General features: G+C 38.2%; 1 protein-coding gene across 1 annotated transcript; it reads right to left on the minus strand.

The window, feature by feature from the left end:
- On the minus strand, positions 1 to 12681 carry noc3l (NOC3-like DNA replication regulator). The gene is made up of 21 exons (XM_084434494.1): positions 12485 to 12681; positions 9820 to 10030; positions 9619 to 9745; positions 9321 to 9478; positions 9184 to 9234; positions 7283 to 7413; positions 7050 to 7211; positions 5671 to 5764; positions 5427 to 5602; positions 5220 to 5348; positions 4323 to 4454; positions 3495 to 3575; positions 3312 to 3412; positions 3123 to 3195; positions 2972 to 3035; positions 2825 to 2896; positions 1687 to 1868; positions 1468 to 1596; positions 441 to 538; positions 282 to 366; positions 1 to 194 (listed from the first exon to the last, which is right to left on the minus strand). The coding sequence occupies exons 1-21, from the start codon at positions 12491 to 12493 to the stop codon at positions 66 to 68; spliced, it is 2394 nt and encodes a 797-aa protein (XP_084290620.1). The 5' UTR covers positions 12494 to 12681; the 3' UTR covers positions 1 to 65.
- Positions 12682 to 12727: the final 46 nt, after the last annotated feature.

Below are 12727 nucleotides of genomic sequence, written 5' to 3' on the forward strand. Positions count from 1 at the left end.
AAGATTGTATCTTGGAGCATTTATTTTACACATGTCGATAGAAAATAGCTTTTCCCAACTTTCATTCATGTTTCCTGCGGTGTGTGTTGTAACGTAAAGTCTAGACTCATCTGCTCGCTCTCGGTTTGAAGAGCAGCATCGATCTGTGACTTCAGGTCTGGATCGAAAAACGCATGACCGATCGTGAAATGTTCCTGTAACACAAAATTAAAGAACAATTCAGAAAAAAAAACAATAAAATACACACAAAAAAAGTAAAACATTGTTATATGGAAAAAGACCTTTTTCTTTGAGGGAGGCCCTGCGACAGGCGGGTTGAAGGTCATGTCTTTAACACTGTAGTCTTCAAACAGCTGCACTGGAGTCCTGCACACACACACATACCATGAAAATCTCCATATTCATCTGAAAACCTGAAACCTGGAGCCTGTGGTCTCTACCTTCTGCTGAGCTCCATGCTGAGAGCGCCTGAACCTTCACTAGGAGCGCCTTTCATGAGATGAGCAGCGAACTTCCTCACCACGGGGTGATAGTGGCTCTAGAACGACAACAAAGAAATCAGGAATCCTCTTCATCCAACAACTGGCTAGTTTGACCTTTTTTCTCTCTAGACTTTTACATTTATTTTGAGCTTTAATATTTGAGACTGCATGCTATTTTTATTTATGATTAATTTAATTAACTCTCTCACTAGCATTTTCCCAAAACTTTCTTAGGCCCCAGAATACTTTGTTTTATCATCTGAAATGTGCAGCAACTTATGTTCCAAAACACACACATTTGGATGACTGGTTCGTGAGCCCAAGTTTGTTTGTCATCATATTAGAATGATTTCTGAAGGATCATAAGACACCAAAGACTGGAGTACTTGCTGATGAAAATTCAGCTTTGCATCACAAAAATAAATTACATTTTAAAATATATTAAAAAAGAGAACCATTATTTTAAATTGTAATAATATTTCATAATATTACTGTTTTTTTTGTTTTTTTGTTTTTTTAACTGCAGGCTTGATGAGCATAGGAGGCTTCTTTCAAAAACATTAAAAATAGTAATGTTTCCAAACTTTTGACTGGTACTGTATATACAGGGCATTTCCAACAAACCGGTAGTTTCAATTTTGCTTTAACTAAATACATTTAATATTTAAATATGCTTTCATAATACGTGTTGAATTTGCTGAGTGAGGGGAACTAAAACACTTTTTTGCAAACGTTTCGTTTTATTTACCAGAATTTTTCATTATTTATTTATGTAGCAAAATGTGTGACGCACTGATGCGACTTATCAGTGCTTTTCCTCTCAATGTAATTTCAACCCGGAGCAACTTAATTTTTTGGAGAATTCATTAAACTGAAGCCTAATGGCAATTTAAAATAAATAAATAAATGAAGGAAAAGGGAATTTAATTTCCCACTGTCAGTAATAAACCACTGGAATGAGTGAATGAACATCATTGCGCTTCACCTTCAGTAAGTGAAGCTCCCACAGTCCTGTGTTCTGGGGGTTGCAGTACTCAGGCACGTCCAGCTCTGGGAGATACACACCACTGCCCTGCATTTCATTATCCAGCAGGATGTCACACTTAGGGAAGGTCTACACAAACACAAGAGAGACACACAATTCATACATTCACCTTAAAAGTCATAAGCACGAAGGCCTCCGTTAGCTGAATTGAAGGCTCACATGCATCAGCGTCCTATTGGCTGCCAGGATGCCCACACAGGAGTCGGGCAGCACGTGCAGGCCGAGTGTGCTCAGTCTCTTCACGAAGGCCTGTGCCCTCAGCAGATTGACCTGCTTCCTGCGTTTGTTCAGCATCGCGTCCAGACACTGCAGCACGATCGCCGTGTCATCATTCGTAGCTCCTGCAGACAATAACAATTGGAATATTGCATAAAACATCGTTTCCATTCCATGTGTTCAAGAGAGCAAAATACCCACTTCCTGGAAACCTGGTGCAAAGTATCAATAATAAAGAGTGCTGGTCCTCCCTATACGCAAAGTACGCATGTTGTGTAGGGCCCCCGAACCACCAGGGGTCCGCTTGCTCTCAAAGATGATTTAATGACTAGAAGTGATTAAAGGGATAGTTTACCCAAAACATTTCAATTCTGTCATTAAATATTCCCCCTCATGTCATTTCAAACCTGCAAGACTTTCGTTCATCTTCGGAACACAAATGAAGATATTTTTGATGAAAGCTGAGAGATTTCGGTCCCTCTATTGACAGCTACGCAACTTCTACTTTGACACTTCAAAAAGTTCATAAAGAGATCCGTTTATGGAAGGAAAACGGGTTAACGTTTACATGATCGCATGCATTGTTGGCTTATTAACTATAATGAGGTTAAGAACATGCATGTAAACACTGAAGATTTTTCAAAGTTGTAATTAAAACAAATATTAATCTGAAATACTATTTCAGTGTCTCTACTTCAAAATGTCACATTTAATTCAATGTGTAACTTGCCGTTTCCTAAATCCCCCAAAAAAATTTCATTATGATTAGTCTAGTTATCCAATCATATGATCCTTTGAGGAAAAGTCGTGAGTTTTTTTGTAGCGCACATATATTAGATAACTGTGTTAATAAATCCACATCATCTGTAAACAGTCTCTCAAAAGGAGCAAAAGCAGCCATTGGAATCAGAAATGCTAGTTAACTAGCTTGACCTTTTTAGTAAATTGTATGTTCAATAATAGTCTATCTAATGGGTCTCGCAACAAAAAACACGGGGACTGTGCATTTAATACTTAAAAATAAAGATTAGATTGTGTCAGTGATGGGATGTTCTTGTCAGACAGAGACAGGAGATCTCACCTGCGTGCAGCGTCAGCAGGGTTTTGTATAAGTGGCTGTAGAATTTCAGAGGGTCGATGTTGAGGACGTCACCTGTTGGAAACAGAGACGTGTTTTAGCTCAGCGAGAGCAGGAGGTTCCCGAAAGGAGAGCTGAGGCTGAACTGACCTTGTCCTGAGAGGATGTGGAAGGACGTGAGAATGCAATGAAGGCTCTCACGATACGTCAGATCCTGGGTGAAGGAAAACACTGAGATGTTAGCGCATACAATTTGACCCTGACGAATCACGAAGCTGACGCTCCTGGCTGAAACACTTACACCCGATATGATGAGGCCGAAGAGCACCGCCAACAAATCATCAAAGAACTCCAAGTTTATAAGATGAGCAAACCTTCAGGAAACAGTTTTAAACCGTGTTATTCACATGTTAACAGAAACACAGGAAAAGAGACCCGTACTGTGTAATAACGCTATAATAAAGCTGTTTAGACATCATGTGGTTCTTACTTCGCGAGACCTTCTAAAACGGAGGACAGCAAGATGGACTTCTGGGCTTTCTTCAGTATTCTGAAGTAGATGAGGAACACGATGTTCAGCGTCTCTGTGTGCTGGAATCAAAGATAGATATGCGGTAACATACTGATGCATTAAAAGGAAGTGTTCAACACCGTCTACTCTAATAGCACTCACCAGTTTAATCTTCTTGTCCTTGCTCTCTGTCGCCTCAGCTTCCAGAAGCTCTTTCTGCAGCTTCTCCTCGGCTTTTTTCCACTGTTGAAGACAAGAAGATTGAGCAAACAAAATCAACCATCCCGGCATATAGGTAGATATATATACGGCTCCAATATACAATATTTTACTCCATAAACATTTCAGAAAATTCGTCAAAAAAATTAAGAATTCAGTTACAAACGTACCAACTTTTAAAGATTACAAAACAAAACTATTGATTAAATGTACATAATTAAGTTTATTATACAAGATTTCAAAAAAAGTTTGGGGTGAGTAAGATTCTTTGAAAGAAACTAAAGCTTTTATTCAGCAAGGATGATCTGAATTGATCAAAATGACAGTAAAGAAATTGAAAATGTTACAAAAGATTTCTATTCCAAATAAAGGATGTTCAGGTTTATTCAGCAAAGAATCCTGCTTCACTTTTTTTGGGCAAATCCGCATATTAGAGTGATTTCTGAAGGATCATGTGACACTGAAGACTGGAGTAATGATGCTGAAGATCCAGCTTTGATCACATTTTAAAATATATTCAAAATATAAAAACAGTTATTTTAAACAGTAAAGCTATTTCACAATTATACTGTATACTGTATTTTTGATAAAGTAATGCAGTCTTGGTGAGCAGAAGAGACTTCTCTAACTGACCTCAGACTTTTCACCAGAAACGTCCCATGATTGGGGAATCTAGTGGCTGACGTGTCGTTTTTAAAATGAACCAGTGTCCAGTGAAGAACCACTGATCTAAACCATACATTTAATGACAGCACTGGGCTCAGTTCAGACCTTCCGCTGCATCCTGGACAAGTTTGTCTTCCTCTCCTTGAACAACATGAACTTCTTTTTGGGCGCTGTGTCTTCCGTATCTTTCTTCATGTCCACTTCTTTTATCCTCAGACAGAGGAGACTCTTCAGCACCTGTGCATTCATATCACAAACATCATTAATGACATCAAGCCATTCAAAACATCTGCATCAAGATGTCATACACACACGTCACATCCTAAAGGGATAGGCCACGCAAAAATAATTGTCATTAAAAAGATATTTTGAAGAACGTTGGCAACCAGTTTCGGTTCGCATTGACTTCCATTTAATGGAGAAAAAAATTGTGTGGAAAATCGCAATACAACATGAACACAATAAGTACATTGTATATAATCTGACCATGTTCTTTAATTAAAAATGTAAAGCTAAAACTATTTACAATTTTTAAAGGGTTAATTCACCCAAAAATGAAAATAATCCCATCATTTACTCAGCATCAAGCAATCCTAGGTGTATATAACACCGGTCATTAATGAGAAGATTAAAATGGGTGGATGCGCTTTTTGGGCTTCAAAATCTAAGGTACCTTTCACTCACATTATAAAAATTGGAAGATTGATATGTCATGTATACTCTCTTGTTTTTGTTTTTTGTGTACGTTTATATCTTTATGTTCTTAATATGTTATGTGTGTTTGTATTATGTACGTATCTACGGTGGAAACAAATTTCCTCTCGAGGACAAATAAAATCTATCTATCTAAGATTCCGAATATTTTTTAACACTCCCGATTGTGTTTGGCTGAAAGAAGAAAGTCATAAATGCATAGGATGGCTTGAGGGTGAGATTTTTGGGTGAACTAACCCTTTGTAAGCACTTGTACAGTGGAAACAACGTTCAGTATGATGACTGTACCTCTGGCTTGACGTTGTAGTTCCTGCTCTTGACCATGCCTGAGATGACCTTCACCATCGCTAAAGAGGCCTGGCCCACTTTATCCTGTTTCAGCAGTTTCCTGACAGCTTCACAACTCATCTCAGACACCTGAACGCAAAATCACATCATCACATTACTACCGCCCACACGCAGACCTCCAGATGCTGAGCTTTCCAGCAGACTGACCGTCCTGACGGAGTCGTTCATCAGAGGCACCACCATCACTATGATGTTGTTGTGGAAGTTGAAGTGTGGCAGAGCTACCAGCAGATCACAAATGCACCTGATGGCCACCTCAGCAAGACCTTTATAACACTGAAGAGACACGGCTTGACTTCTCTTCTGCTTCTTCTGCTTCCAGTCTGAAACAGCATCGGATCAGTCAGACGGGACAGTGAGAACGGACGAATGAGAAGTTCACGTGATCTACCTTTGATTGTCTGTTCCAGATCCTCCAGGTAAAACTTGTACTGGCTCACGAGACCCTCCTCAAACTCTCTCAGCTGCTGCGTCTCTTTCTTCACCTGCAGAACAAAGGGACATGCTTCAATGGGTCAGAGAAGATATTTAAATCCAGTCATTTAATCATGTCGTTGTCTCTGGGGTCCAATTAGCCACTTCTTCAACCAAAACTGATTGGTTCTAATGAGCATTTTTCACTTTAAAAGACCCTCAGAGGTAAACAGGTCAGTTTTTGTTGCTGTGCCTTATGTATATAAATGCCATTTTCTCAGATTGAAATGATCAGGAAACTTTTATAAATTAAACTCAAGTCAAATATTAATACAAAGCCAAAAACACCACGATATTTGGCAGATTTACTCATATATTATTGTAATAATTAGTGTCTATCCTGGTTTCTCATCCATCGTATCTGCAGAGTTTTATCAAATTTAGGACCCTTTTTTAAGGCTTGCACAAAGAAATCAGGGTAACTGGTAAATGCATGTTTAAAATATGTTTTATTCAATATATACATATGTACTGACATTGGTTTATATACCAATATATTACAAATTCGAAGTTGATCGATATTGGATTTTGCTCATACGATGTTTAAATAAACTAATTATTGTGCAGATACTGAAAAAGTCTATAAGGTGAACGTGATAAATAATGGTGTTAAATAATGTCGCCGTAGAGAGAAGATTCAAGTTTACAGTGAACAAAATGCCAGATGCAGTTTATTAAGTAACCAAAAGAAAAAGATTTTAGGCACAACGCAGGACTTATAATTATAAACAAGCCCGAAATACTCTGAAACTCTTATTTTGAGATGTCTACGTTACTACTCCCAGCTGCTTCTTCATAAAGACAAGAGAGATCAAATATGCACAATTACAACCATCTGCAACATATTACAATATAAACACCATGAAGTAAACATTGTCATAATTCATCAAAACTGCAAGTCTGTAGAACGCGCAACAGCGCCACGATTCGATTTTGAACGTGAATCACTCGCATTTAATTAAACCATTGCCTTTTGAAGTTCAATAATTAACCTTTTTTCCCCTTCTCCAAATTTAAGACCTCCTAAAATGATCATTTTAAGACCTTACATTTTATCAAACCGAATTTGATACTTTTTAAGGATCTGCAGGAACCCAGTCATCACTACCTGGACCGGGTTTCTAAACTCCCAATGAGCATGTAGTTCGGCCAGTAACGTGACAATGCATTCATCTGTCTGCCATCACACACCTGAGCCTTCCCGAACGAGTCGCTCTTGCAGCTCAGTTGCATGAAATGCTTGTAGGAAAACGAAACGTCTCATGATAAGACTTAAAGGAAGGTGATGCACTGTACCTTCGTGGCTTTCTCCTCTTCCGTCAGTGGTCGGATTCGATATGCTGGCACAATGTCCTTAAACACCTCCATGAGGGAGACCATGACTAACTTTCTGACAGTGACGGCGACGCACGGGTCCGTCTCCATTAGCATGGCCCTCAACTCCTTCAGCTTCTTGATCTGAAACGTCATGATACATCTAAAAGCAGTCCAGATCACATGCAGAAGTTCCCTGTGAAGGACAGTCTTACGTTCACATGAGGATCTGCGAGGACAGCTGAGGACAGACTCGCGATGTGCAGTTTCTTCTCCATCAGTCTCTGAGCCCGCAGCTCGAGCTGCTCCCGAGGAGTGAGTGACGGACCGCTCTCTGGCTCCTCCTCTGAACAAAATCAGCAAAAACATCAGCAAACAGCTGCACTGAATAATCAAACAAATAAATACTGCATACACGGTTTCTGAAAGAAGACGCTTCTGCTCACTAAGGCTGCATTTGATTGATCAAAAACTGTTTTCTATATTAATATTTGTTAAAATGTAATTTATTCCTGTGATGCAAAGCTGAATTTTCAGCATCATTTCTCCAATCTTTAGAAATCATTCTAATTATCAATAGTGGTTGACCAACAGTGATATATATATCATCACACTATTTAACTTAAAAACACTATAGTAGATAGTAAAAAAACATATATAACAATTGCTGAAATAAAATTGTCAAAAGAACATTTACTTGAAATAGATCACTTTTGTAACATTATCAATGACTTGAATGTGAATTGTATTAATTGTATGTACTATTTAATGCATCCTTTGCTTCCAGGTTTTCTCAATTGTTTGCACACAAATTCTGGTACTTGAGACACAATGACCACAACATGTAACTCATTCACCAACCCCCTGAACCAATTCTGCTAAACTACAAGCACAATTCCTGCTTTACACTCAAATTGCACTTCTAAAACACACCTTTTTCAAAACACTACACACACTTCTCTGCTTTTGGCACAATTTTCATGCAGAAAATCTCTTGTTTTCACAAGGAACACACTGCCATTCAAATATGCACACTGACTCATCACATGGGCAAACACCCCTCACACAGTTTTACAATTAGCAATCAGAGCTTTAGCATAAAAGGGCAACAGGTGAGCGCGTCAATGGAGCAATGGGTGCCAACATTGGATTTTTTCATTTTTTTTACTGTAACTGTATACAGTCAATTCTTCTGTTGTTTTGTATGTAGACCACTGTATGTACAACTTTGTGTTGGTTGGGATGTACACTGTGTACATTGTTTTTGTGGGAAAAATAAAATATATTTGTTACCGTGTATTTGTGTGTTCTGAGTATAAAAACAATATTCTCAAATATTTTACAACACACTTATGTATGTACTGTCTGTAGTCAGTGTAACACTGAACAAAAAAAGGCCTAAGTCATCATGATGAATGAAGAAGAAGTGTTTTCCATTCATCATAGTGTTTTACATTGAGCACATCAGTGTTCAACTGGTTCTTATAAATGTCTATTCATATGATGGTTTGTGTGTGTCATTTGAAAACAAAATACCATTTTGAGAAGAAATAACATTGTTTTGAATGTAAAGTTTCATTTTGCAGGAGAATTGAGGGGTTTTGCCCATTGTGTGTGTGTTTTTGGATTTGTGTGTAGAGTTCTGAGAATATGAGGCATGCTTTCAGAAAATGTGTGTAAACAATCGAGAAAAACTGTAATAAAAGTATTAATTTCTTTTTAAAAAAGTTATAGTATATGGTTTCCCAAAGTCCCAAACTGCCATTGATGTATGGTTTGTTAGGATAGGACAATATTTGGCCGAGATACAATTATGAAAATCTGGAATCTGAGAGTGCAAACATTGAGAAAATTGCCTTTAAAGTTGTCCATTTATGTTCGTGATTGTGCTGTATTCACTCACAAAAATAAATGTTTTATATATTTACGGTTGGAAATTTACAAAATATCTTTATGGAACATGATTTTTACTTAATATCCTAATGATTTTTACCATAAAAGAAAAATCTATCATTTTGACCCATACAATGTATTGTTGGCTATTGCCACAAATATACCCGTGCGACATGTGACTGGTTTTGTGATCCAGGGTCACAAATGAGAACTGCACACTAACCTATTTCGAACTCCTCCTGGTCCTTCGGTTCCTCCTCCGCCTCAGGCACAACTAGAGGACACAATCAAACAGCACAGTTCAGCACTCAACATCCTCTCTAGCACTCCAGCATTGAAGAGTGACGAGTCGACACGCACCGGGCTTCTCCATGGACTGAGGGATCAGGCCGCTCTTGTCTTTGATGGGCAGCAGGTGAATGAGCTCCTTCTCCTTCTGCATCTGCATCTTCCTGGGCATCTTCTCATACTTCTCCACCGACTGCTCGGACTTACGCTTTTTGGCGTGGACTGGAGCACTACAAGTTTTCACAAAAGAAAAGTGGAGGAAAAAAAGAGCAGGAGAGAAGATGATCACACAAACAGACGACATCAGCTGGACACTGTGTCCATAGTCTATGAAGAAAGTAGATAAAAGCGCATGACATGTTTTAAAGACCTTGATGAGATGTCTCGAGTCAGAAAGGACGCTTTATGTGCCATGGCTTTGATCTGCTCCAGGTCATCCTCATCCATCATATCAGTGGGCAGAGACTCCAGGAACTCCTCCTCCTCTTCTTCATCCTCTGAGATCATACATCATCATTACAACACTGAGCAGGAGTTATGAAAATCATCAGAAGGCAGTGTCCTGTTTCACCTGGTCTCTTCTTGTAGCGCTCCAGGGGTTTGAGGGTCTGATGGGACACATCTGTAATGGCCTGCCGAAGTTTCCGCTGCTCTTTGCGCTGTTTCTTAGCGGAGCTCTGTTGCTTAAACTGTCGATTCTTCTGTTTGTTTTCTAGCTTCAGATTGCTGGTTTTCAGCAACTTCCTGAAGCTAGGCCTCTTTTTCTTGTTCTTTTTGGAAACCTTGTGTGAAAGATGCATTAAAGCACAGTTAAATAATGCATGCTGGTGTACGTTACAATTATATACATAAGACATAAGTTGTTTATATGATAGATTAAGCAAAACTAGGGCTGTACCAGAATATTCGAGTATTCGAATATTCGTTCGGTGGGTTGGTATTCGATTTTCAAATTTGACATTCGAATATTCGTTTTAATTATTTTATTTTTTTTCACACCTGGCATCCCCCTAGAAACGGTTCCCATTCGCGCTTGAATGGGGCTGTCGTGCGTTTTCTCAGATGGATAGCTCTCTCTGATTTGTCAATATGAACAATGAACACATAAATGTGTTTTTGCAAAACGGATATGAATCCGAACTTCAAATCCCGCGCTATAGGCAGATGTAATGGAGTGCACGTCACCAGCAACAGCTGCATTTTACTGATCGTCAGCTAAAATTTCTAAATCAAAAGACCGCAATAAGAGAGCGCGCAACAGCCCTGGTAAGATCATTTCGGTTCTTTACTTTTAATGAAGTTGATTGTGTGTTAAAGCATCTGCGACCCACTTTCACTTTGATTAGTTGCACGTTGGCTTGATGAATAGATGCTGATCTGCGGTGACGCGTGCTGTAAGCGTCGTCATATCTGGCTATAACATGATATAGCCTAAAACGCTCTCACACGGTTATTTTTTTAGCATTTTTGGGCGAAATACAATACTCTTATTTTAGAGCGCAGAACAGCGGTGTTTGTATGGGCAGAAGTGCATGCCTGAGCTTGTAGGCTATAAGCACGTGTTGCTTTGACATTGTGGAAATAGAATAGAAACAATATATTAGCCTACCCTTTACTGTGTCAGTAATTACTGTGCTGCTGATTTCTGATTTGAGAGTTATTTGTTACTCAGAAAAATATTAGGCTGTGTTTTGTATCACTAGTGCAGTGTCCGTTCTCGGAGCCCTGCGCGTGAGGCGCGCGCGCTTCCCGCTCGCGCTGTTCTTTATTAAAAGTTTATTAATTCTGAACGTGTCACGTCTCGCGTGTCTATATTGCACCAAATGTGACACTGCACTCGTGAAGTCGATTGGATGAACGGTTCAAAATGCAAGATAAATAATCTAAATGCAAACAGACAGACACATAGAGATTCCTGCCTTTATTAGAGAGAAAAATATGTTCAGCCCCCTCCCTCCGAAGCTTCGAATATTCGATGTTAATTCCTATCGAAGCTTCGAAGCTCAAAAAATGGTATTCGGACCAGCCCTAAGCAAAACAGAATTCAGAGGCTGACTTGTAGAGTAAAATGTATAGTGTATTACAATATAATACAAGGTTAAACAGTTGTGTACTGAGTATTGACTATCTATAAATCAGTTATGATGCAGAAAAAAACAGCAATGAAGGGGTTAAACTCTAAACATCAAGACAGAGTGCAAAAGAGACACATATGGACTGGTGTGACTGGAAAACAGAAACAAAAACATGTTTGCAAATTTGACAATAAGTAGTCTTTAATAATTACTCCCTCTCTCTCCATATACATATACATATACATATATAGTATATATATATAGTGCCGGTCAAGAGTTTGGAAATATTACTATTTTTAATGTTCTTGAAATAAGTCTCTTATGCTCATCAAGTCTGCATTAAAAAAAAAAAAAAAAAAAACAGTAATAATTGTGAAATATTAATACAATACAAATAATGGTTTTCTATTTTATTATATTTTACAATATAATTTATTCCTGTGATCAAAGCTGAATTTTCAGCATCATTACTCCAGTCTTCAGTGTCACATGATCCTTCAGAAATCATTCTAATATGCTGATTTATTGTCAATGTTGGAAACAGTTGCGCTGCTTGATATTTCTTTGGAAAAACATATTTTCCAAATATGATATTTGGAAAAATATCAAAAGAATCAAAGAATCCTGAAAAACAGGTTGTAAAAAAATATCAAGCAGCACAACTGTTTCCAACATTCATAATAAATCAGCATATTAGAATGATTTCTGAAGGATCATGTGACAATAAAAAACAAAGCCATTATTTTAAATTGTAATAATATTTCACAACATTACTGTTATAACTGTATTTATCATCACATAAATGCAGGCATGATGAGCATAAAAATAGTAATGTTTCCAAACTTTTGACCGGTACTGTATGTGTGTGTGTATGTGCGTGTGTGTATAAAAGATACAGTATGGGGTTGAGCAGTATGCTATAAGTTTATCTGATACAGGTGTTTAGTACAACATGATAGAGCAGGGGTAAAACTAGTATAGTGTGATGAAAAGTGTCCTGTAGAGACTACACTAGTAAAGTATATGATACAGTAGAGGTTAGGCTAGTACTGTATATAGTTTTGACTAGAATAATATATGCGCTGAGTTGAATGTAACTGAAGCGTTTCACTGAAGCTCAGCAATATGACAATATTCATATGATAATACAAAATAACTTACCGGGCCCATTTTGATGAGTGATTCGCCTTAAGTATCAATGACGTTTCAAATGTGTTAATCAGTTTAATCCAGAAAAGAGTGCATGTATCCCCTCTTCACACATGTACCACATGGACCGGAAGTAAACCAATGGAGATCTTCGATGAATGCAGGGACAAACGTCACGCGGCCTTCGAGCGCCACCTGCTGATCTGGGTGAACGGATACGATGAGTAGACGCTTTCATAGTTGTTTTGTTGTTGT

Source organism: Rutilus rutilus (genome assembly GCF_951802725.1).
Source record: "Rutilus rutilus genome assembly, chromosome: 16".
Taxonomy (NCBI): Eukaryota; Metazoa; Chordata; class Actinopteri; order Cypriniformes; family Leuciscidae; genus Rutilus; species Rutilus rutilus.